General features: G+C 38.3%; 2 protein-coding genes across 3 annotated transcripts in view; one reads left to right on the forward strand and one right to left on the reverse strand.

Moving 5' to 3' along the window:
* The window catches only part of UBA5 (ubiquitin like modifier activating enzyme 5), a 32,894-nt gene extending 13,262 nt beyond the window's left edge, over positions 1–19,632 (reverse strand). Inside the window, exons 1-8 of one of the 2 annotated variants that reach the window (XM_019962392.2) lie at positions 19,294–19,632; positions 12,958–13,003; positions 12,753–12,842; positions 9,691–9,800; positions 7,732–7,818; positions 6,730–6,814; positions 4,756–4,860; positions 4,449–4,576 (exon numbers count right to left, since the gene is read on the reverse strand). In XM_019962392.2, coding sequence (XP_019817951.2) covers positions 4,449–4,576; positions 4,756–4,860; positions 6,730–6,814; positions 7,732–7,818; positions 9,691–9,800; positions 12,753–12,842; positions 12,958–13,003; positions 19,294–19,454 — 812 coding nt within the window. In that variant the 5' untranslated portion in view covers positions 19,455–19,632. Of the gene's footprint in view, positions 1–4,448; positions 4,577–4,755; positions 4,861–6,729; positions 6,815–7,731; positions 7,819–9,690; positions 9,801–12,752; positions 12,843–12,957; positions 13,004–16,949; positions 17,811–19,293 lie in introns of those variants that run through there. The other variant, XM_070771527.1, reaches the window with a different exon arrangement.
* A 299-nt stretch (positions 19,633–19,931) lies between these two features.
* Positions 19,932–27,384, forward strand: part of ACAD11 (acyl-CoA dehydrogenase family member 11) — a 119,223-nt gene continuing 111,770 nt past the window's right edge. Inside the window, exon 1 of the mRNA XM_070771095.1 lies at positions 19,932–20,412. Coding sequence (XP_070627196.1) covers positions 20,264–20,412 — 149 coding nt within the window. The 5' untranslated portion in view covers positions 19,932–20,263. The remainder of the gene's footprint in view (positions 20,413–27,384) is intronic.

Consider the following 27,384-nt stretch of genomic DNA (forward strand, 5'->3'; position numbering starts at 1 on the left):
AAATAAAATTAAAAAAAAAAAAAAAAACTACAATGAGCTATCACCTCACACCAGTCAGAATGGTCATCATCAGAAAGTCTACAAACAATAAATGCTGGAGAGGGTATGGAGAAAAGGAATGTTCTTGCATTGTTGGTAAGAAGGTAAATTGATATAGCCACTACGGAACACGATATGGAGATTCCTTAAAAAACTAGGAATAAGACCACCATATGCCCAGCAATCCCACTGCTAGGCATATATCCTGAAGAAATCCAAACTGAAAAGACACATGTATCCCACTGTTCACTGCAGTGCTATTTACAATAGCTAGAACATGGAAGCAACCTAGATGTCCATCAACACATGAATGGATAAAGAAGCTGTGGTACATATATGCAATGGAATATTACTCAGCCATAAAAAGGAATGCATTTGAGTCAGTTCTAATGAGGTGGATGAACCTAGAGTCTATATACAGCATGAAGTAAATCACAAAGAGAAAAATTAATATTGTGTACTAATGCATATACATGGAATCTAGAAAAACAGTACTGAAGAATTTATTTGCAGGGCAGCAGTGGAGAAACAGACATAGATAATTGACTTATGGACATGAGGAGAGGGGAGGAGAGGGTGAGATGTATGGACAGAGTAACACGGAAACTTACATTACTATATGTAAAATAGATAGCCAACGGGAATTTGCTGTATGGCTCAGGAAATTCAAACAGGGGCTCTGTATCAACCTAGATGGGTGGGATGGGGAGGGAGATGGGAGGGAGGGTCAAAAGGGAGGCGATATATGTATACCTATGGCTGATTCATGTTGCGATTTGACAGAAAACAACAAAATTCTATAAAGCAATTATCCTTCAATTAAAAATACAAATAAATTTTTTCTAAAACTGAGCAGAGGACATAAGACAATTCACAGAAAAATATAAATGCTCAAGCCTTTGCACAATTGGAAATTAAAATGAGATACCCTTTTTTCACATGTCAAATTGACAAAGAGTTTGATGACTAACATCATATACAAAAATAAAATCAAAATGGAGTAATGATCTAAATCTAAAACCTAAATGTTTCCTAGAGGGAAACATAAGCAGAATACTCATTGACATAAATTGTAGCAATATTTTCTTGGATCTGTCTCCTACAGTAATGGAAATGAAAAGAAAAATAAACAAATGGGACCTAATTAAACTTCTGCACAGCGATGGAAACCATAAACAAAACAGAGACAAACTATGAACTGGGAGAAAATATCCACAAACTATGACCAATAAGAGGTTAATTTCCAAAATATACAAACAACTCATATAGCTTAATATCAAAAAACAATCCAATCAAAAAATGGGCAGAAGACCTAAACAGACTTTTTTCCAAAAAAGACATACAGATGGCCAAAAAGCACATAAAAAGATGCTCAATATAGTTAATCATTAGAAAAATGCAAATCCAAACTACAATGAGGTATCACCTCACACTGGTCAGAATGGGCTTCATCAAAAGGTCTACAAATAATAAATGCTGGAGAGGATTTGGAGAAAAAGGAACCCTCTTACACTGTTGGTTGGGATGTATATTGGTGTAGCCACTAGGAGAACAGTATGGAAGTTCTTTAAAAAATTAAGAATAGAGTTTTCATATGATACAAGAATCCCACTCCTTGGCATATGTCCACAGAAAACTCATTTGAAAAGATACATGCATCCCAATGTTCACAGCAGCACTATTCACAACAGCCAAGACATGGAAGCAACGTGAAAGTCCACTGACAGAAAAATGGATGAATGTGTGGTGTATATATATAAAATGAAATATTACTCAGTCATTAAAACAAGAATGAAATAATGCCATTTGCAGTAACATAGATGGACCTAGAGATTATCATACTAAGTGAAGTAAACCAAAGACCGATATCATCTGGTACCACTTATATGTGGAATCTAAAAAACTTGATACAAATAAACATTTACAAAACAGAAACAGATACACATAGAAAACAAATTTATGGTTACCAAAGGGGATGGGAGGTCGGCAGAAAGGGAGGAGGATAAATTAGGAGTATGGGATTAACATATACACACTAAATACATAAAATAGGAAAACAAGGACCCAATATACAGAACAGGGAACTACACTCAATATCTTGTAATAACTTATGAAGGAAAAAAAGCTGAAAAAGAATATATATGACTTTGCTGTAAACTTCAAAAATAAAAGTTTGATAACACCTAATGTTATGAAAGATCTGGACAAACCAAAACTGTCATGGAAACGTAAATCCTTTTGAAGGAGAAATTTAGTAGTATCTGTCAAAATAAGTATTGCATAAACTTAGAAATTATACTTCTAAAAATTCACACTATAAAAATCTAGTTTACAAAGATAGAAGGCAAATTGTTTTTTGCAGCATTGTTAGTAACAGCAAAAAAAAAAAAAAAAACTACAATCTGTAAGTAGCCTAAATGTCCATCAACAGATATGATACATCTAGACATACAGATGTACAGAGAGATACTTTATAGAAATGACTATTTTCCCCCTTCTTCATAACATACAATAAAATATGTGTTTAGATAGGACCTATTGAAGTCTGACAGACTATTTGTCTTATATGAAATAGTCACAGAGAGTTGCCTTGAGAGTTCTTATGTGTGCTGGTATTTCTTTGCTGGTAGGTGATACTAAGATTAGAGTGCCTCTCTGTATCATGTAACAATTTTTTCTTATTATATTGGATGCTGAAAAACATAATTAAGCTTATTAACAGTGTAAAGTGAGGTAAAAAAATGGCCTGAGTTAAGGAACAACTAAAGTAGTTCTGCTTTTCATAAAGTATGAGTTGGTTCAAAAACTGACATTAATTTTAGCCACAAAGAAACATTTGTCCTTAAAAAAAAAGAATAAAGAAAACCTTGTCCTTATTAGCTATAGTTTAGATGTGTGGTTGCTGGGGTATCTATTTATGTATAGCAGAGATATTACCCTAGTTAAAGTTTAATCACATATTATTTTTATTAATAAATAATAAGCATCAATGGCAGAAAGTGAAGAAGAATTAAAAAGCCTCTTGATGAAAGTGAAAGAGGAGAGTGAAGAAGTTGGCTTAAACCTCAACATTCAGAAAACTACAATTATGGCATCTGGTCCCATCACTTCATGGCAAACAGATGGGGAAACAAACAATGGAAACAGTGACAGACTTTATTTTAGGGGGCTCCAAAATCACTGCAGATGGTGACTACAGCCATGAAATTAAAAGACGCTTGCTCCTTGGAAGAAAAGCTAGGACCAACCTAGACAGCATATTAAAAAGCAGAGACGTTACTTTACCAACAAAGATCCATCTAGTCAAACCTATGGTTTTTCCAGTAGTCATTTATGGATGTGAGAGTTGGACTATAAAGAAAGCTGAGAGTCAAAGAATTGATGCTTTTGAACTGAGATGTTGGAGAAGACTCTTGAGAGTCCCTTGGACTGCAAGGAGATCAAACCAGTCAATCCCAAAGGAAATCAATCCTGAATATTCACTGGAAGGACTGATGTTGAAGCTGAAACTCCAATACTTTGGCCACCTGATGCACAGAACCAACTCAACAGGAAAAACCCTGATGCTGGGAAAGACTGAAGGTGGGAAGAGAAGGGGATGACAGAGAATAAGATGGTTGGATGGCATCACCGATGCGATGGACATGAGTTTGAGTAAACTCTGGGAGTTAGTGATGGACAGGGTAGCCTGGTGTGCTGTAGACCATGGGACTGCAAAGAGTTGGACACAACTGAGCGACTGAACTGAACTGAATAAGCATCAAATCAAGTGAGTGTGTCTGTGCCTAGGTCTTCACCCTTCGGCCAAACCTGCAGATGTAAATCATTTGGTTAAGGCTTCATAAATAAATATATCAGTACTACTGTAGCATTTAACAAGAGCTATTCCAAATGGAGAAAGTAACACAATTATGTGTGTGCTGATGTGTATAAATTAATATATATTTAAATTAAATATATTAGATTTATTTATTTATAAATGAAGGGCTACCCTGGTGGTTCACTCGGTAAAGAATCTACCTGCAATGCAGAAGACTGACTGCCTGCAATGCAGGGGACCCAGATTCAATCCTTAGGTTGGGAAGATCCCCTGGAGAAGGAAATGGCAACCTGCTTCAGTATTCTTGCCTGAGAAATCCCATGGACAGAGGAGCCCAGTGGGCTACAGTCCATGGGTAGCAAGAGCTGGACACGACTTAGTGACTAGACCACTACCACCATATATAAATTAAATTAAAAATATATAAATTAAACCACTACCATATATAAATTTAAAGTATACATATATTACACATGTATAACATTTTAAAATATCTGTAAAATTAAATTTAAAAAATTAGATACTTAGCTGGTAACTCCAATTTTGAAATGTTTGTCAAAAGTAAACAGAAAAATTATTCTTCACTCACTTTAACACATTTTGTACCAAGATCCCAGCAACCACTCCCATAGTAGTAGGAAGACTGGCTGCACAAACACCTTCTCGTTTCAGAGTCTTCTCATCAATATTTGCAGCAACTACAAGTGGCGGAGCACACTACATGGAAAAGAATTAAAAAATGTGTATTTCAAAAGAAAAGGAAAGAAGTATTCAATGTTCCAAATAGTATTCCACCATATTCAAAGTTTGGTTTTCCTTTGAACTATATATATTTTCCCCTAGGAACTCTAGTACTTAACAATGAAAAATAATAACTCAAAATGAATCATGCGTACCGCAAAACAAGCAGATTCTCCAGGGATTATGAGCTGTATATGCCCTGAAACTGCATTTTCACTGACCCCAGACTCCATCCATGTTTGTCCAAGCTCATTACAAGCCTTAAAAGAAATAAGCGAAAAATAAGAACATTAAAAAAAAAAGTAATTTACCGTAAGTTTTTTCGTGAAAAACTGGAGTTTAACAAAATGAATTACAAAGAGTTTGTAAAAATAAATTTTAAGAAACAAGAAAACTGTAAATAATGAAATTCCTTAGCAATTGAGACTGCTTAGAAAAGTAACCGATAGCATTCAGGTAAGCAGTCAATAAATACCTAATTAAACTGAACCAAAGCATACTGGATTTCTTATTAATTAATATAAAACTTCACTTTTCTAAAATAATTTCAGCAACAAGAAACTGCAAAATGTTATTTGCAAAGTTGAAAACACAATAATTCAAAAGAAGAAGAATTCAGTTTTATTTTTGAAAAATCATGTGTGTAAGCTATCTTTACATATTTATACATTTACTTATAAGTAACAAAACTTAAAACCAATGCTGACCAAGAATAAGGCCGTATTCTAAGATATTCATTTATTTTAAAAATTATACATCAGAATTATCTGCTGTTTAATAGTTTCCTCTACTGGCCTAAGACAGAGTAGGATACTGAAACATATGCCTTACCAGCAAGGCTAGACAGGTCCCCTTAGAATAAATTTCAAAAATAGGATGAGATCACATTAAGAATAAATAAAACACATTATCAAAGGGCTTAAATGCAGAACTACTTTCAGAATGTGGAATATATACTGACAGAATAAACAGGAAATTAGTGAGAGGTAACAGGCAGGAAGGCCAGGGGCCTCCAAACAGAGGAGGTAGGCTGCAAGTGTCAGACATTTTTTCTCTCTCTTATGAGGCAGGAGGAAACAAACTAGTGATGTATTTTTTTTTTCCCTTCTCTATACAAATTTAAAAAGAGGTTTCTCTTAAAATACTGTGTTGCCATAATGACACCTGGTTTCACCTGAACTTAACTGTTCTCAAACCTTGAGCTAACCAATGCATTTTTCTTATGGAAATGTTTGTCTTAAGCTATGTTAATGTACTATGCAATTACCCCAGACTCTGTCTTCAAGTCCGTTTGGCTAAAGGCTCAGAACTGACTTGACAAACAGTATGTTATACTCATACATTGTTCTCTTAATGAAACTATACTTTTGTATGGGAATATGCCTTCTTCATGTCAATAGTTTTATGGCCTGGGATGACTCACCTGGTGCCAAGATTACCTCAAAATTCATCTTGTGGGTGAGAGGCCTGGTGCCATTCTCTGAGTTTTGAGACATTTCCTTTTTTTAATTAGCAAACAGCTAGTAGCTATATAGCATCCAGCTAAAGGCTAGCAGGGGGGTATTCTTTCTGCCCCCTTCTGATGTGTATGTCAGAAGCTTTCTCTATCTCCTTTATACTTTAATAAAACTTTATTACACAAAAGCTCTGAGCGATCAAGCCTCATCTCTGGCCCCGGATTGAATTCTTCTCCTCCAGAGGCCAAGAATCCCAGCCAAGACAAAGAATCCCAGCCAAGACCAAGAATCCCGGCCAAGACCAAGAATCCTGGCGTCTTTTCCTGGTTCAGCAACAACATTTCAATAGGTAAACCCATGCTATGCTATGCTATGCTAAGTCGCTTCAGTCATGTCTGACTCTGTGCGACCCCACAGACGGCAGCCCAACAGGCTCCTCCGTCCCTGGGATTCTCCAGGCAAGAATACTGGAGTGGGTTGCCATTTCCTTCTCCAATGCATGAAAGTGAAAAGTGAAAGAAGTCGCTCAGTCATGTCCGACTCTTAGCGACCCCATGGACTGCAGCCCACCAGGCTCCTCCGTCCATGGGATTTTCTAGGCAAGAGTACTGGAGTGGGGTGCCATTGCCTTCTCCGAGGTAAACCCATGAGTATAACACAAAAGATACTCACTGTATTTATTGTCATTCGAGCTTCAAAATTATCCACACAGCTAAGAACTAGGTCAACAGGTTTTCCTTCTTCTAATCCACCATTACTATGCAAAGAAAACAAGTTTTATTGGAAAAAATCAGGACACAAAATACAATCTTATTTGTTCAATCAACACATTTAGTCCTTCAGTAAATTTTTGAGTATAATTGTAACACAGAATTTAATATTAAAGACCCAGTATATATTAAGTCGGAGAAGGCAATGGCACCCCACTCCAGTACTCTTGCTTGGAAAATCCCATGGACAGAGGAGCCTGTTAGGCTGCAATCCATGGGGTCGCTAAGAGTCGGACACGACTAAGTGACTTCACTTTCACTTTTCACTTTCATGCATTGGAGAAGGAAATGGCAGCCCACTCCAGTGTTCTTGCCTGGAGAATCCCAGGGACGGGGGAGCCTGGTGGGCTGCCGTCTATGGGGTCGCACAGAGTCGGACACGACTGAAGTGACTTAGTATAGCATATATTAAGTATTCACTGTTATAAATATAATATCAATAATATTACAGTATTACTTATACTGTAAAGATGTACAGGGATAGTAGAAATATAAACTGTGTTCACAAAAATTACCATTTCTCTGTCAGCTTTTACAGACTTTTATTCATGTTTCACTACAAATGTAAATGTAATAAAAGTTAATTGAATACAATTTCAATAGTTTAGGTCTGCAGAAAACCATATTCAGATAGAAATATAACCTATAACACAGAACTTATAATGGAGGACCCCTTGCTATATCATTATAATAACAGACATTCTAAGGCTTATTTTTATTTTGTTGTTACTATTGTTTAATGGACCATATATACTATTTACTAAGCTCCCACTATATAAAAATTACACAAAATATTAACTTTTAAAAATAAATATATCAACCTTCTCATTGAGTTAATTGATAGATTTTCTAATACTGAAAGTGAAATGGACATTGTGCAAAATACTCATAAATAAAATTTTACCTTATTCTATTCATGAAATGTTCAAAGTTTTCTACTGTGGTTATATTGTAGTTGTGTACTTCAAAAAGAACATCAGGATTAATGTTCCTAAAGGGAAAAAGAGAATGATTATAAAAACTACAAGTAGAACAGTAAAAGAAAGCAAGAAAAAGCACTAAAAAGAGCTAAAGATCATTTAACAGATATTAGAGAAATGGAATTCAAGCAATTCAAAGAAAATCCAAAGTCCTCTTCTACCTCTTTCATCCCACTCAGGGACCAAGTTCAAAACATGTAGAGTGTCAGAAGGATTACAAAAATATTCCCACAGTCTCAGTTCAGTCACTGAGTCATGTCCGACTCTTTGCAACTCCATGAACCGCAGCACGCCAGGCCTCTCTGTCCATCACCAATTCCTGAGTCCACCCAAACCCATGTCCATTGAGTTGGTGATGCCATCCAGCCATCTCATCCTCTGTCATCCCCTTCTCCTCCTGCTCCCAATCCCTCCCAGCATCAGGGTCTTTTCCAATGAGTCAGCTCTTCACATCAGGTGGCCAAAGTATTAGAGTTTCAGCTTCAACATCAGTCCTTCCAATGAACACCCAGGACTGATCTCCTTCACAATGGACTGGTTTGATCTCCTTGCAGTCCAAGGGACTCTCAAGAGTCTTCTCCAACACTACAGTTCAAAAGCATCAATTATTCTGTGCTCAGCTTTCTTTACAGTCCAACTCTCACATCCATACATGACCACTGGAAAAACCATAGCCTTGACTAGATGGACCTTTGTTGGCAAAGTAATGTCTCTGCTTTTCAATATGCTGTCTAGGTTGGTCATAAGTTTCCTTCCAAGGAGTAAGCGTCTTTTAATTTCATGGCTGCAGTCACCATCTGCAGTGATTTTGGAACCCAAAAAATTAAAGTCAGCCACTGTTTCCCCATCTATTTGCCATGAAGTGATGGGACCAGATGCCATGATCTTCGTTTTCTGAATGTTGAGCTTTAAGCCAACTTTTTCACTCTCTTCTTTTACTTTCATCAAGAGGATCTTTAGTTCTTCTTCACTTTCTGCCATAAGGGTAGTGTCATCTGTATATCTGAGGTTATTGATATTTCTCCCAGAAATCTTGATTTCAGCTTGTGCTTCCTCCAGCCCAGGATTTCTCATGATGTACTCTGCATATAAGTTAAATAAATAGGGTGACAATATACAGCCTACTCCTTTGACGTACTCCTTTTCCTATTTGGAACCAGTCTGTTGTTCCATGTCCAGTTCTAACTGTTCCTTCCTGACCTGCATACAGGTCTCTCAAGAGACAGGTCAGGTGGTCTGGTATTCCCATCTCTTTCAGAATTTTCCACAGTTTATTGTGATCCACACAGATGTGCTGGGAATTAAGCTTTTATCACCTCTGTTAACTACACAGTTCAGTCTAACAAAAGAGCTTCTTTGCTTCTTATTCAATTCAGTGCAAGAACGTTTAGGAACATAAGGAAACATCCCAGAGTAAGAGCTGCCAAACTAGGTCCCTTGAGCCAAATCTGACTACCACCTTGCTACGTTTTTTGTAAGGTCTGCAAACTAAGAGTAGTTTTTATATTTTAAAATGGCTGCAAGAAAAGAAAAAAATCAAAAGAACAACAATATTTCATGATGTGAAAATTATAAGAAATTTAAGTTTTAGATTCCATAAATAAAGTTTTATTGGAGCACAGTTTTGCTCATTTACTTTTATATTGCCTATAGGTACTACAACTGTATAGTTGAGCAGTTTTGACAAAGACCATATGGCTCTCCAAGCCTAAAATATTTACTATCTAGCTTATAGAGAAAAAGGCTGCCAACCCATATCTTTATGCATAAGTGAAACCTGCATTTTTATACAGGAAAATTCAGTTCCATTTATAAGTTAAGTGACTAAATACATACAGGAAGATTTCACCAATTTCAGTGCCTTCAACTGCTATTCCATTTACCTCAAAGTATGTTCTGCTGCTTGAACTTTACTTAATCCTGCTTGATGAGGTTGGAAGAAAAGTCTATTCATATTGGCCAGTTCCACCTTGTCATAGTCAAAGAGTAGCAACTAAAATGAAAATAGTGGTAATCTGATGAAAAGTGTACCAAAAAAGAAAAAAAAATAACGAACTAGTCGGCTAGTTAAAATCTGATGGGTTTAACTCTTTAACAGTAATAATATTAACTAACTTTGAAAAACTAGATGTCATATATTAACTCATTTAAGGATCACATGCAGTAAGAATATAGGTACTCTCCTCATTTTAGAAATAAGACAACTAGGGCACTTGCCCAAAAGCCACTCAGCTAATATGTAGTGAATATGGGATTCAAACTGAGGCATTCTCTGCTGTACTGCCCCTCTAAATGATTATCTCAAAAATTAATGTTCATTCCATTTCATGACAATTTTTACAAACTGTGCCAAAATCTTATTTCATTCCAATTATTGGCTCAAAGCCAACAACCCATTAGATAAATGAAAATTTTAAATAAGATAAAAAAATGCTGTAACTTAAAACCATGGTATAATACAATGCCTTTCATGAATATGGAACTAAATATACTCACGACATGGCTCAAACATTATTCCAAACAGAATGATTAAGCAGTTAATTTATATTTCCTGCTATATATTTAGGCATGATAGCATTTGTCAAACCTGTTCACCCAACTTTAAAATGGCCAAAAGGTCCATTTCCTATCAGTAAGAGCAGGTTGAACTCAAAGATATCCAAAGTCCTTTCTTTTTTTTGACTATATAAAATTAAACTTTTATTGGATGAGACTCAGAGTAGACTAGACATGGCAGGGGAAAAAGAGGATCAATGAACTTGAGCGCACAGCAATGCAATTTATCCAGAGTGAAGGAAAAAAGAACCAAAAAAAAAAAATTGAGCCTCTAGACCTATGGAATAATTCAAAGCAGTGTAAAAGTGATATACTTTGCTACAGTTGCCAAAGTCACTTCTTTATCTAAAATTCTGTGACTTTGTCATACAATTCTCAGTGTTCCAAATCTAACAACAAAAACAAAAATGGGATGTTCTTCTTCTCAATACAGAAACTAAAGAAAGTTAATCCAGCCCTTAATATCTTGCTAGAAAAGACATCACTTATATTCTCTATAAGTTTCTAACCCTACTTAGTCTCTCCAAAATTTGGTTTATTTAAGCTCATTCAGACAGTATTTATTAGGTCAGGCCAAGTATTAAGTTTGAGTTTCAGCCTCATAGCTATATGAGTAAATTGTAGGAAATCCTAAATTTGAGGACAGGAGGTGTGAGTTGTAACTGTCAATAATTAGCTCTGATTCTGGGTAAGTCACTTTAACTGTTTAGGTCTGTATCCTCATTTGTAAAATAAGGCAGTTGATCTAGATCTGGTTATCCAGGGTACCCCAGGAACTCAGGAAATTTTCAGGGATAAGAAGTGGGCTCTGGATCTCCAATCCTCCATTTCCCTACTTAACCACATGACATAGCTTCTTGTTTCTGTTTTATACATTGAAGAAAGAGTTCTGAAACTTATCTATGCAGATTCTTAGCTTACAAACTTGAGTGCACTTGGAATCACTGTATTTAAAAATACAGATGTAAAAAAAATAAAATAAAATAAAAATAAAAATACAGATGTGTGGGTCTTATTCCCAGAGGTTCTGATTACCTATTATGGGGTGCAGTCTGGACATAAGAAATTTTTTTGAACATCCCAGGTGATTCTAACTACAACAATATCATCAGGAGTTTGTGTTAAAATACAGATTCTGATTCAGCATGTCTTGAGTGGGACCTGGGAATCTTTGATTCTAACAAGCTCCCAGGTGATGCTGGGACCAGACTGAATAAGCAGTTCTTAAAGCACAGTCACTGGAATATCATCAGAGCCACCTGGGAACTTGTTAGAAATTCTTAGGTCCATCTGCAACCTACAGAATCAAAACCACTGGGTTAGAGTTCAGTAATCTATGTTTCAATAAGCCTTCCAAGTGACTCCAGTGCACACTCAAACCAAAGACCCACAAATCTTCATGATCTCTACCACCCTTGGTCAATCAACTAGGGAATGTCAGCTATAAGCAATTGTTGACAGGCATTTATAAACTTATTGAAAGATATTAAAATGTTAATAAACATTTTTAGTACTTTGGTGGTGTCTTTTCTGTATTGATAAATAAGTGCCAATTTTGAAACCACTTTAAGAATCTGGGGCATGGAATGGACCAATATATTAAAGAGCATTGATAAAGCAAGCATTTTCCCACAAAGTTTATCAAAATGATATACAATTGTGGAAAACTTTTATATTCACCCACTATCTATCTGACATCATGGACTTTAGATTTATAAATATAAGATTGGTACACTGATTTCTGGTATAAAGTCAACTTCTCCTTCCTTCTCACAATCACAATCTAAATCAATTTTATAAAAAAGTATGGAACTTCCTGGTGCTCCAGTGGTTAGGACTTGGGGCTTTCACTGCCATGGCCTCAGAGTTCAATCCATGGTAAGGGAACTAAGATCTCACGAGCCTCACAGGGCATGACCAAGAAAACTTACGGCAAAAAAGAAAAATGCCTGGGTTAAAAAAAATCTGGAGCATTCAGCAGTTCAATTTCAAGAGTAAGAAAGGCACATGCTTTCTAGTTTGTCTTGTAAAAAACAAGTTTTAAAAAAAATTTTGGGGGATGTTTCAGTGTTTCACAACACACTTTTTCAATTTAACAGCCTTCTTTCCTAAACTTCTTTAATCAAAACACTTAAGTCCAAATTGTTTATACATTATCCCGAACAAAAAAGTTCCTGAACACAATCAGATAGTCCTTATTTAATCAGCAGCAATATTAGTTTCCTCTTGGGTGGGTTTATGTCTTAACTGGGGTAGAAAAAACAATCTGAATGAATACACCACAAATCAATATGCCATTAATAAGGAGGAAAAAAATCCTTATTTGTACCTTATTTACTCCACAAGTGAATGGGTTCCAAATACGACAGAAAATGAGAAATGCTTTTACCTTACCAATGCCACATCGTGTCAGCATTTCAGCAGTCACACTGCCAACTCCACCAACACCTACTATTGCTACAGTAAAGGTACGGATTTTCTGTAAAATGCAAAATTATATATGTGTTGGTTAATAATTCTTCACTGAAAATGTCATTGAAAATTATTTTCATTTACTGAAACCATCTTCAAAAATTTGGAAGAGTTTATCATACCTCATAGTCGCTCACAATTCCCATTCGTTTCAAAGCCATCAGGCGGCTTAAAAAAAAGGAAAAACAATGTTTTAAAGTTTACAGTCTTTTAATTAATAGTGACATAGGTAAACATACATCATCACAGAAAATAAACTGCAAGAGAAGAAACAGTGAGGGGAGTAGGGGTAAAAAAAATGTTTTAAAGTTTACAGTCTTTTAATTAATAGTGACATACATCATCACAGAAAATAAACTTTAAGAGAACAAACAGTGAGGGGAGTGGGGTGGGAGGAGAAATCTTTCAGTTAATTTTTACCAGATAAAACTAAATCACCTCAGCAATTTTAAAAAGCATGCATGCCCGAATATCCTCCAAGACAGAACCTGTGCAATAAGATTTTTTTTAAAGTTCCTCATACATTCATTCTAACGTGCAGTGAAGATTGAGACCTATTGACTGAAATGTTAAGTTTCCAGACGAGAATGGGTCAAAGTGAAATTTCAGCATTTTCCCATGCTTATTAGTTTATGTAAATATTTAATGTTTGATTCAGATTTAATATTTAATATCAGAATAACCTCATGACTGGAATTATATTCACTTGTTGCCTCTGCCCACAATGGTAAGTCTTTTAGTAAACACCTTTATTCCAAGGACTCTAAGAGGTACTTTAGATATCTAGTTACTGCTAGTCTGTTACCTTCTTCAGTCACCAAGCCAATCAAACTTTGGATGGGAGGCCTAACAATCGTGTTTCAATAAGCTCCCCAAGTGATTGTGATGCACACTAAAGTTTGAGAACCTTTACTGTAGATTACTTAATTTATTCTCTTGTTATGGTTGGAAGAACATATTCCCAAAGCTTTGTAAAGGGTAAATTTTGGAAGGTAAATTTTGAGAGCTTGTATGTCTGAAATGTTCTTTACCAAATTTCTTAAAAACGTTTTATCAAAATTCTATTCTTAGAAATATATTATAAAATGACAAACTGAAGTGTATATAATTGTTGAAAGCTATACTTTGCCAACAAAGGTTCGTTTAGTCAAGGCTATGGTTTTTCCTGTGGTCATGTGTGGATGTGAGAGTTGGACTGTAAAGAAGGCTGAGCGCCGAAGAATTGATGCTTTTGAACTGTGGTGTTGGAGAAGACTCTTGAGAGTCCCTTGGACTGCAAGGAGTTCCAACCAGTCCATTCTGAAGGAGATCAGCCCTGGGATTTCTTTGGAAGGAATGATGCTAAAGCTGAAACTCCAGTACTTTGGCCATCTTATGCGAACAGTTGACTCATTGGAAGACTCTGATGCTGGGAGGGATTGGGGGCAGGAGGAGAAGGGGACAACAGAGGATGAGATGGCTGGATGGCATCACTGACTCGATGGACATGAGTCTGAGTGAACTCCAGGAGTTGGTGATGGACAGGGAAGCCTGGCGTGCTGCGATTCATGGGGTCGCAAGGAGTCGGACACGACTGAGTGACTGATCTGATCCGATCTGATACCTATACCCACACAGACACACACACACTCTTAGTTGATAGTTTAACTAGATATATAATTTTACATTAGAAACAATTTTCCTTCAAAATTTCTAACATGATTTCTAGTTTCTGAAACTTCAAAATGTGCCTTAGAGTGAAACTATTCTCATCAATTGTGCTGAGTACTTATTGGACTCTTTCCAATCAGAAACGTTTAAGTTCTGGAAAATTTCCTTGAAGAATGTGGTGACTTCTTTGGTTGGTTGGTTGGTTTTTCCTGAACTTTCTGGAGCTCCTATTATTGGGAAGTTGGACCACTTGGACTAGTCTTCTATTTGTAATGTCTTTCCTCTATTTTCCATTTAGTTTTCCACTGTTCTCTGGATTTCTTACAATGTTATTTTCTTTTATTGAGATTTTCACTTTTGTTATCATTCTCCATTTGCAAGAATGATTCTTTTTGTAGTACTCTGTCCTATTTCATTTATACATATATCTTTCTGAAGATATTAATGATAATGTTGGGGTTGCAGTCCCCTTATATAGTCTATTAATTTTGTTTTCTTCCTTTCACATTAGGAGCTTCTCTCATCCTTTCTGCTCATATTTAAAAGTCAGACACTAATAAAGGCAAGGATGTGGGCGCTGTTTATTTGACTTTGGGATTCACTACAGCGTAATCTCGGAGAAGGCAATGGCAACCCACTCCAGTACTCTTGCCTGGAGGAGCCTGGTAGGCTGCAGCCCATGGGGTCGTGAAGAGTCGGACACGACTGAGCAACTTCACTTTCGCTTTTCACTTTCATGCATTGGAGAAGGAAATGGCAAACCACTCCAGTGTTCTTGCCTGGAGAACCCCAGGGATGGCGGAGCCTGGTGGGCTGCTGTCTATGGGGTCGCACAGAGTCAGACACGACTGAAGCGACTTAGCAGCAGCAGCAGCAGCAGCATAGCGTGATCTGGCTGGGCTGTTTAGTAGTTGAGAAATCCACAATGTCAGTGTCTTTCAGTCTTTCTTCTTGGCACTCTCAGATTCCCTACAGAAGAATCTTTCAATTTCCACACTGAAAAGTCTTTAAGCTGATCAGTTTTGGGGTGTTAAATGGAGAAGCAAGGCTGGGAGTCCTAGCATTCAGTATGTAAACATTTAGTTAATTCCCTCCCTTCAGGCATGAAGACTTGCTTTAATTATTAATAGAAATACTCTATTTTACTCTCTAATGAGTAAATCTCTAGTAGTCTCTCCTGACAGAGAAGAGGCATTTGCCTCGCTACTCAAAGTGAAACAATGAACTTGGGTTGCTTCTTCAACAGATTTTCAGCCATCTTGTTTAGTCCTACCTTAAGCCCTTCTTGAAAGACTTATGCCTGTTCTTGAGCTTTGAGAGAATTCTATTGTATGAGTCGGGTTGCAGGCTTTAGAGTGAATTTATCGGATCCTTTAAATCAGGATCATCTATCAGTCATCTGTCCCTTTCTAGTTTCTAAAACTGTTTTACTATAATCATTTAAGTACAGAGACTCACCCATCCCCCAATTATTAACAGAAACTCTTTTTTTTCCCAGTGGTGATTTATTCCTTTTTAAAAATTATTCCTTTACTTTCATTTCAGTGAGATTGGGTAGACAGTGATATACGTCTGTGATCAATCTGCCTCTTTACCTTGATGCTGTCTTTAATCTTTATAAATAACCCTGAGAAGAATGCATTGCTGGAGAAGGAAATGGTAACCCACTCAAGCATTCTTGCCTGGGAAAGCCCATGGAACGTGGCAAGCTACAGTCCCTTGGGTCACAAAAGAGTTGGATGGGACTTAGCAACTAAACAACAACAACATCCAATTGGTCCAGCAACACTTGTTGCAAAAACAATCCTCTCCATAAATTGCTTTGGTAACTTAGTTAAAAATCAGTTGACCATATTGGTGTCACTAAGAGTCGGACACAACTGAAGCGACTTAGCAGCAGCAGCATATGAGTCTTTTACCAGACTTTCTATCCTAGTCCATAGAAATATTTGTCTAGCTTTATACTTATATTATAGTCTTATTCTCTGCAACTTTAAAATGAAATTTTAAAATAAAGTTTCCTTAAAAAAAAGAATGCATCACAACCTCCTTTTATAAATGGGGCCAGGTGGGGGAAGGGAGGGCAGATTCAGGTTAATCAACTTGCCCAAGATCAGTTAAATGGCAAATAATTATTCAGAGCTGGATTTTGGAGCTAGTATTTAAAACCAGGTTTTCTAATTTTAAAGACTCTGCTCACCTTTTCATTTAGTTAACATGCTTCTAATTATATCCCTTAACACACAATTTTACAGTTACTTGTGTTGATCATTATTCTACAACCATTGAATCTCCCAAATTAAAGCAAAAGGTCTTTTGAGGGTCAGGAACTTTGTATTTCAAAATGTCACTCAATGCAATTAAAATAATGTAGAATACCTACAAATCCCTCTATATTTTTCTGATAATCATGTGCTGTGCTTTATCATAATTCTTACCACTCATACTGTAATCCCAAGTTTACCTTTGTATCTCACACTTATCTGGTAACCACTGGAGGGAAATGACCATGTCTTTGTATTCCCAGTGTCTGTGCAAATAATAAATGGTAAATAACATTATTCAGGAAGGCTGGAAATGAAAAGGTGCACACTAAATATGTGCTGAATGTACAACAATTCAAAAAATAAGATTGACCTTATCAAGTTTCCATGTACTAGTACAGAGCTTTGGGTGTCAACTGCCATCTCCAAAGTAGCAGTTTTAATAAAGACAAAATGGTACAAATAAGATAGAAAATACTAAATGTTTAAATTTGAGTACTGAAAGATTTGTGGTTATTACAATGTCAAGTAATTGTCTCACGTTAAAATGATGTCTGAAAGATGATTCTAAATATATGATTCACATTCCTTTGCTTTTCTCAGAGGGAGCATTTCAAAATTTTCATTTTTAAAATACAAAAATGTTTAAGCATGCCAAATGGAATGAAAGTGACTAACACTCAGTCATGTCTGACTCTGTCACCTCGTGGACTGTACCCCACTAGGCTCTTCTGTCCATGGAATTCTGCAAGCAAGAATACTGGAGTGGGTAACCATTCCCTTCTCCAGGGGATCTTCCCCCCACCACAGGGATCAAAGCTGGGTCTCCTACATTGTAGGCAGATTCTTTACCATCTGAGCCAGGAGAGAAGCCAAATGGAATAGTTTCTACTTATTCTGATTAATGAGATGGTAAACCTTTCACATGTGCCAAGTAAAATACATGCACTATCGTCAATTATATCTCAAAACTGAAAGAAAACAAAACAAATTTTTTAATGTAGTAAGATAAATGAGAGAAAAGCAAGAATCCAGCATGATTTACTTTAATGTAGATTAAAATAAACTCTTCTGTAATTATAGAACAATTATAATTTTGGTCAGGTTTTCTATGACAAATAATATTGTAATTAACAGCTTTGTGCCTAAATACTGTGTCTGCATTTTATGTTGCAATATATATGAAGTGAAGTCGCTCAGTCGTGTCTGACTCTTTGCGACCCCATGGACTGTAACCTACAGGCTCCTCTGTCCATGGGATTTTCAAGGCATGAATACTGGAGTGGGGTGCCATTTCCTTCTCCAGGAGATCTTCCCAACCCAGAGATTGAACCCAGGGCTCCTGCACTGTAGGCCAATGCTTTACCATCTGAGCCACCAGGGAAATCATATATACATACATACATACATACATATATATATATATATATATATATATATATACACACACACACACACATATATATGCATCTTAAGACTTTTACTGAGGCTTTATGTCATAAATAAAACCTTTCTTTAAAATCCAAATTTCTGCTCTTCGAAGGGAAAGAGCACCAATAATACCTTTCCTGTTTCACCTACTCTAAAACTGTCCAGTTTTTAGAAACACTACTTAATGGCTTATTTATTTTTACTGGGAAGACAAAACAAATCTAATGGCAGTCCAAGCCTTTTTAGCTACTGTTAGCTCTTATGGCCTGAAGCAGGTCACAGCACCTCTCTAAGCCTAATTTATCTCGCCTATAAAATGGGGATAAAATGACAGTAGCTATCTCCTAGGGTTGCAGTAAAGAGGAAAAGTGACAACGCATGCTAAGTGTTTAGCGGGTGGTGAAAGTTCAGTTAATACCTAGCATCGAAAGCTCTAAGAACTTTACATATACTTGTATTTTCAATCTTCACAACTCCACAGAAAGAGATACTACAAGCAAGAAAGTAAAGGTACAGAACTCTCACCAGATTACTCAGTTGCTAAGATTTGACTCCATTCTGGGCCTAGGGTCCCTACCGTCATCACTACCCTACTTTCAACCACTACCCTATATTCAACCTGCTGAATTAACAAAATCTTGGGAAATGAAGAAAGGAGAGGTGCGGATAGGACTAGTGAAGTCCAAAGGTTTTAGAGTTAATCTAGCTGTTTCCACCACGCCAATTTAAGAAACAAAGAAGACTCTATGAAGCTCCCAAGTTTAGCTTAGCAGGTTTTACATCTGGCGTCTTAGTCTGAAAGTTTCTACTATCAGTTTCATGATGAGCGAGGAAGACTAAAAGAGGTAGGGGCGGCAGGAAACCGGATCCGTGTCCTCAGCAAGCACAGGAGCAGCACCATATGGCTGATTTAGTTGAGTTTTTTAAAAAAGAGAAAGAACAACTTTTGACTAGGACTAAGACTTGTCCTTGCTCGCTTAGAAATAAGACCCTAGAAGAAGAAAAGGGAGGTGTGAGCTGTCAGCTGGACAGCGGCGGGAAGCCCCTCACTTCTGACCATCTGGAGACCGTGACCTCGCCCCTCTTCCGGCCCCGACCCGTCACGCAGGTCACCTGTAGGGGTTGGAATCCACCACCTCGGAGCTCATCTTTTCAATGCGGGCCCGACCGCCTCCTCCGTCGCCGCTCCCCAGGGCGCGGCGACTTCTCTCCTGGGCCAGTTCCCGCTCCAGCTCTTCAACCCGCTGCTGCAGCCGTTCCACAGACTCGGCCATGGCTGGGACCCCGGCCGCCAGCGCTCCCAGCCCCGGCCGTCGCCGTCGTCGCCGCCCCACGCTGCTGGCCTGCTGGCCCCGAGAGGGATATGTGGCGAGTCACCTTGCTGCGGCTTTCCCAGCCCACAAACCTGGGGAAGCGCTCCCAGCGCGCCCCTGCCCGACACGTCTCCGCCGCTCCTGCGGGTCTCCCAGCGGGCCACTTCCGGTGCGTTGCTGTCAACGCTCCGCCTCAGGCAAAAAAAAAAAAAAAGCCCCCTACTTCACCTCTTCGCCAGGGCCTAAGAGTCCAGGGAGTCCCAGGGCCCGGGTCATAAGTGTCCAGAACCAGCGGCCTGCGATGTTGCCTTTCCAACCTGGCGGCCAGGAAAAACCCCAGAATCTTTTATTCCTAGGCTCGAGGTCTTGACGGGCCCTTTTCTGCACCGGACCCGGTAGGTCTTCCGCCTGCCAGTGCTTTCAATTTGGAGACGGATCAGGCCTCGGCGTTCTAATATGCTCTTGTGACTAACATGACTTTGCTTTCTTTAGAATTGAGGTCTCCAACTCTGAGGCTGACTGAAAACTTTAAATTCGAACACACAAGGCCCTTCTGGCGTTTCCTGAGTACAGCCCAAGTCCAGGAGACAGCTGGCCTGTGCTGCCGGCCAGCGGCCTGGCGATACGTAATTGGCTGGAGCCGCGGGCCCGCCTCCACCTGGGCGTCTCGGACTCGCCCCTGTCCGTGGAGTAGCGTTCTCCTAGACATACCGGATCCCAAGAGTCTAGTGAGTTCTGTGACTCTGTGGTCTGAAGCGGCAGCGTAGATCATGGAAACCGCTGCCTCCCGCGAGCCCAACACTATCGAAGTGCTGCCCCAGCACAAGTTCGACTGTAGGTCTCTGGACGCCTACCTAAACCAGCACTTGCCCGGCTTTGGGACCGAGCCCGAGGCCAAGCTGACGGTTGCCCAATACAGGTATCGGCCCCAGCCTTCTCCAGCAGAAACAAATCTGTACCTTGTGCTTTTCTTCCTCTGGCCCTGGGTGGTTTTCCGCTTTCCTCCACCCTATTTCTTTTTCCGCAGTGACCTACTCTGCCGGCGGGAGCTGCTGTCACTGGCTCCCGCGTTACATTCTGAGTATTTCCAATTCCAGCTCGGTAATGGAAGCACTATAGCGTTCACGATTCCAGCTATGAGAAGGAATCTTTGTTAACAGCTGTGTACTTTGAGAATTCACTGAGGCAGTTAAGGTTGGAAGCTCTGTGATATAAAGAGGCCGTTCGCTCAACCTTTGTTCTATAACCTTTTTTTCCCCAGAGAAGCTGATGGAATTCCATTCACATTGGCCATATTCTTAGAGGCTGAGTTAATGGTACCAGTTGGGGGATCCGAATTCTTATACTAGATATTCCATTTAGCAAAGCACAGCACCACTTTGGGCTTTAGTTCTTTTGAAATAGGGGAATGGAACTAGATGACGGTCCTGAGAATACTGTCTGTTCTCCACAGTGAATCTGCCTCTAGTCTGATGTTGTTGTATAATAGAAGGTAATTTACAAATAGACTTTGCTGTAAAAACAGCATCTTGATAAACACAGAACTATAAAAGCAATTCTGGCTTCCAGAAGAATTAGGTGTGTCACTTACTGACTGGAAATTTAAGTACTGTGGTACGTGAACTCTTTGATGACTAGTTTCATAACCTGTAATAAATACTTGCCTGCTCTGTATAATCCTGATAAATGAAGTAATATAGATGAAAGGGCTTAATGTTGTAACAGCACTGTTTACCAGTGGCCTTATCACAGGGTATTCCTTGACTACTGATTTCAGAGAAATTAAAAATAGTGGAAAGGTGATGGATCACAGAGGGTTTGACGGTGTAAAATTAAAAAGCACCATGTGGAATTCCCTAGCTGTCCAGTGGTTAAGACTCAGTGCTTTCACTGCTGGGGACATGCAGTGGCCAAATTAAACAACAACCAAAAAATAAAAGGTACTGTGTCACATAGATATTATAGGATGAAGCAGCAGGTGGAATAAAAAATGGCAGAGGTTTCTAGCCTGAGGCCTTGAGTTGTAAACAAATAGATCAAAGTTCAAATCGGCTATGGCAATCTGGACAAGTTATTTAACTCTTTTGAGCATTGAATCTTCCTTTGGCAAAGTGGAGATAATATTTATTTCCTAGGGTTTTTTGAGAATTATCTAACTAAGAGTTAATTCTGAATTAAGTTGAATGTTAAATCAGAATCGTCCTTGATAAATGGAATAACTAGTATAGAACTATTTAGATAGATAGATAGTATAGAAGTATAGATGGTATAGAACTATCCCCACAGAGAATACACATTTATTTCCAGGACACATTGGAAAGTTTATAAAAATTGAAGACATGTTAGGCCACAAAAGTTTCAAAAATTCAAAAACATCATTCTTAAAAAAAAAAAAATTAAAATTCGGAATATACATGCCAAAACTTTAGAAATCAAAAGAGAATAGCTAATGAACACATTTTAGAAAATAATTGATATACAAATTAAAGAGCCAATAGTCTACAGAAAATAATGGAGTTTATCAAATTTCAGTATGCAAAAATCAATTGAATTTCTCAACTTTAGCAACAAAAATGTAAAGATATAAATTTCAGAAAGATGAAATTAATAAGAATATCAGAAATATAATTTTCTCAAACATTAATAAAGTATTTGCAAGACCTTTGTAGAGGAAATTATAAAACTATTAGAACCTTAGAACTAAATACAATGAAAGATGCCGTGTTCATGAATAGGAGAATTCAGAATTGTATGATTCTCTTTTTTTTTTTTTCCAATTGATATATAGATTCAGTGCAACGACACTCACAGTCTTAATTTTTCCCCTAATTCAAAAAATTACTCCTAAATTGTATGTGCAAGAGCAAAGCGCCAAAAATAAAGGAAAACACTCCTGAGGGAAATGTAAATTAAGATGGCTTATTTTTTCACAGAGATAGACAAATCAATAAACCAGAAGAGAGAATCCACAAAAAGACCCACATATTTATAGGACTTTGATATATGACAGTGCTGACACTGAGAATCAGTCTTTGGAGAGTTGGAGGGAGAAGAGATTTTTCAGTAAATTATACAGGGATAATTATTATGTATATGAAAAAAATTGAAATTAGACCCTTTCCTTACTCAACCTCACTCAGTTCTAGGTGGATTACAGAGGAACAGTAAAGGCAAAACTATAAACATTTGGGGACTTCCCTGGTGGTCCAGTGGTTAAGAACCCATGTTGCAGTGCAAGGGACACTGATTCATCCCTGGTGCAGGAAGTTCGCACATGCCTCAGAGCAACAGAGTTGGAGCACCACAACTACTGAGCCTCTGCTCCAGCACCCAGGAGCTACGGAGCCTGCAACAAAGAGTAGTCCCCCGCTCGCCACAACTAGAGAAAGCCCATGTGTGGCAGCAAAGACACACACACATAAAAAAAAAAAAAAAATCTCTTAAACTGTAAACATTTGGAAGACATATAGAAGCTCTTTAGACTGTGGAGTAGAGAATAAAGTCTTTAAAAAGACAAAAGTGCAAACTGAAGGAAATGACTGGAAGAATCCTTCAAATGAAATTATAGATGAAAATATTTTCAGTGTATAGAATGGATAAAAGATTAACCTCCAGAACATATGAAGAACTGCAATAGCTCAACAGAAAAATGGGCAAAAGACTTGAAGACACTCAGCCTCATTACACTGTAATAATTGGGGAAAATGCAAGTTAAAATGACAAGATACCATCTCACAGCATAATTTTTGACTTTTTTTGAAAAAAAAATCTGATAATATCAAACAGAATATGAGATAAGAGGGACTCATCCACTATTGGTGAGGGTGGCACCCTGAAGCTGGGAAAGATTGAGGGCAGGGGGAGAAGGGGTCAATGGAGGATAAGATGATTGGATGGCATCACCAACTCAACAAACATGAGTTTGGGCAAACTCAGGGAAATAGCGAAGGACAGGGAAGCCTGGCAAGCTGTAGTACATAGGGTCACAAAGAGACATGATTTAGTGACTGAACAACAACACAACAACTTTGGAAAACAATTTGGCACAATCTTGTAAAGATGAAATGGGAAGATATACATGCTGAGTGACAAAGCATTTCTATTCCTAGTTGTATACACTGAGGAATTGTTGTACTAGGGTATCAGGAGATAATCTACAAAAATCTTTGCACTGTTTGTAACAGTAAAAATACAGTAATAAAACAACATTAATCAATTAAAGAATGGGTGAATAAATTATAGTATATTCACATGAAGAAACACATACAGCAGTGAAGATTATTCAACTGCAGCTATATACATCAACACAGAAATAAAAACTGGACAAATAGTATATTGTTTAAGGGGATAAACTTCAAGGGAATGATAAATGTAAAAATCAAGATGGTAGTTACTCTGAAGAGAGAGACAGTGGTGGTCCAGTGGTTAGGACTCAATGCTCTCACTGAGGTGGCTCAGGTTTGATCCCTGGTTGGGGAACTAAGATCTTGTAAGACAAAAAGCAAAAATAAAAAATGAAGGGAAGGATACACAGAGGGCTTTAGAGATGGTGATTTTTTCTTTCTCAAATTATGTAGTGAGAACACTGGTATTTGTTGTGTTACTGTTCTTTTAAATATTATTTTTTACCTATGCAAAGTTTATTTTTAGAATTAGAAAAATTTAAATCATATTAGAAATAAAAATATTTTGACTTAATAATGAAGATATTGTATAACTTGATAAAACAAACCCTATGATTTCCAGGTATGTGTATATTATGTGCCTGGAGCTGCTTCAATCACTGGGAATTTAACAAAAAGAAGATCCTGCCTTTTTGGAACCTGGATTCTATCTGGAGAAGACAGAGATAAAATCACATTCTAAATATTAAAGTATATGAGAAAGTAATGTGTATTATGGAGAGAAACAAAGGAGAATAGGAAATGTTTAGGAGGGGGAAGCAGAAAGGCCTCAGTGAGAAGGTGGCATTCAGCAAGGAGAGATATGGATGTAAGCCTTATAGCTATCTGGGGAAAGACTATTCCAGACAGAGGGAAGAGCAGGGGCTTTGAAGGGGGCATGTGCCCAGTGGGTGGAGAGAATACAAGCCAGGGTGCCTGGAGTTGCATAACAAGGGCAAGAGAAATTCTGTTGACTTTTATAAGGGTTTTGGCCTTTACTCTAGCTAACACTCTTCCCAGGTGGTGCTAGGGGTAAAGAACCTGCATGCCAATGCAGGAGATGTAAGAGACGCAGTTTCGATCCCTGGGTCAGGGAGATCCCCTGGAAAAGGAAATGGCAACGTACTCCAATATTCTTGCCTGGAATATCCCATGGACAGAGTAGCCTGGTGATCTACAGTCCAAAGGGTCACAAGGAGTCAGACATGAATGAGTGACTAAGCACACAAAGCACACAAAGTTAGCTGAGATGGTGAGAGATTAGGGATTTAGGGGCAGAGGAGAGAAGTGATTTGTTTTTTTAAGTAGAATCCCTTTGCCTATTTAAACAGAATCTGTTTGCCTATTATTTGACTGAAGGAGGCAAACAAAAGGAGACCAGTTTGGAGTGTATTTTGATGACCTAGTAACACCCAAAAAAGATGTCCTTTTCATTATAGGGGACTTTCATTATATGCGAAAGTAGGAAGTCAAGAAACACCTGGAGTAACAGGCAAATTTGGCCTTGGAATATGGAATGAAGCAGGGCAAAGACTAATAGAGTTTTGCCAAGAAAATGCACTGGTCATAGCAAACACCCTCTTCCAACAACACAAGAGAAGACTCTACACATGGACATCACCAGATGGTCAACACCAAAATCAGATTGATTATATTCTTTGCAGCCAAAGGTGGAGAAGCTCTATACAGTCAGCAAAAACAAGACCAGGAGCTGACTGTGGCTCAGACCATGAACTCCTTCTTGCCAAATTCAGACTTAAATTGAAGAAAGTAGGGAAAACCATTAGACCATTCAGGTAAGACCTAAATCAAATCCCTTATGATTATACAGTGACAGTGAGAAGTAGATTTAAGGGCCTAGATCTGATAGATAGAGTGCCTGATGCACTATGAAATGAGGTTCATGACATTGTACAGGAGACAGGGATCAAGACCATCCCCATGGAAAAGAGATGCAAAAAAGCAAAATGGCTGTCTGGGGAGGCCTTACAAATAGCTGTGAAAAGAAGAGAAGTGAAAAGCAAAGGAGAAAAGGAAAGATATAAGCATATGAATGCAGAGTTCCAAAGAATAGCAAGAAGAGATAAGAAAGCCTTCTTCAGCGATCAATGCAAAGAAATAGAGGAAAACAACAGAATGTGAAAGACTAGAGATCTCTTCAAGAAAATTAGAGATACCAAGGGAACATTTCATGCAAAGATGGGCTTGTTAAAGGACAGAAATGGTATGGACCTAACAGAAGCAGAAGATATTAAGAAGAGATGGCAAGAATACACAGAAGAACTGTACAAAAAAGATGTTCAATCCCCAGATAATCATGATGGTGTAATCACTGACCTAGAGCCAGACATCCTGGAATGTGAAGTCAAGTGGGCCTTAGAAAGCATCACTACGAACAAAGCTAGTGGAGGTGACAGAAATCCAGAAGAGCTATTTCAAATCCTGAAAGATGATGCTGTGTAACTGCTGCACTCAATATGCCAGCAAATTGGGAAAATTCAGCAGTGGACACAGGACTAGAAAAGGTCAGTTTTCATTTGAATCCCAAAGAAAGGCAATGCCAAAGAATGCTCGAAATACAGCACAATTACACTCATCTCACACGCTAGTAAAGTAATGCTCAAAATTCTCCAAGCCAGGCTTCAGCAATATGTGAACCGTGAACTTGCAGATGTTCAAGCTGGTTTTAGAAAAGGCAGAGAAACCAGAGATCAAATTGCCAACATCTGCTGGATCATGGAAAAAGCAAGGGAGTTCCAGAAAAACATCTATTTCTACTTTATTGACTATGCCAAAGCCTCTGACTGTGTGGATCACAATTGACTGTGGAAAATTCTGAAAGAGATGGGAATACCAGACCACCTGATCTGCCTCTTGAGAAATTTGTATGCATGTCAGGAAGCAAGAGTTAGAAGTGGACATGGAACAACAGACTGGTTCCAAATAGGAAAAGGAGTACGTCAAGGCTGTATATTGTCACCCTGCTTATTTAACTTCTATGCAGAGTACATCATGAGAAACGCTGGGCTGGAAGAAGCACAAGCTGGAATCAAGATTGCCGGGAGAAATATCAGTAACCTCAGATATGCAGATGACACCACCCTTATGGCAGAAAGTGAAAAGGAACTCAAAAGCCTCTTGATGAAAGTGAAAGTGGGGAGTGAAAAAGTTGGCTTAAAGCTCAACATTCAGAAAACGAAGATCATGGCATCCGGTCCCATCACTTCATGGGAAGTAGGTGGGGAAACAGTGTCAGACTTTATTTTTGGGGGCTCCAAAATCACTACAGATGGTGACTGCAGCCATGAAATTAAAGACACTTACTCCTTGGAAGGAAAGTTATGACCAACCTAGATAGCATTTTCAAAAGCAGAGACATTACTTTGCCAACAAAGGTCCGTCTAGTCAAGACTATGGTTTTTCCAGTGGTCATGTAAGGATGTGAGAGTTGGACTGTGAAGAAGGCTGAGCGCCGAAGAATTGATGCTTTTGAACTGTGGTGTTGGAGAAGACTCTTGAGAGTCCCTTGGACTGCAAGGAGATCCAACCAGTCCATTCTGAAGGAGATCAGCCCTGGGATTTCTTTGGAAGGAATGATGCTAAAGCTGAAACTCCAGTACTTTGGCCACCTCATGCGAAGAGTTGACTCATTGGAAAAGACTCACGCTGGGAGGGATTGGGGGCAGGAGGAGAAGGGGATGACAGAGGATGAGATGGCTGGATGGCAT

This window comes from Bos indicus, chromosome 1 (assembly GCF_029378745.1).
Source record: "Bos indicus isolate NIAB-ARS_2022 breed Sahiwal x Tharparkar chromosome 1, NIAB-ARS_B.indTharparkar_mat_pri_1.0, whole genome shotgun sequence".
NCBI lineage: Eukaryota > Metazoa > Chordata > Mammalia > Artiodactyla > Bovidae > Bos > Bos indicus.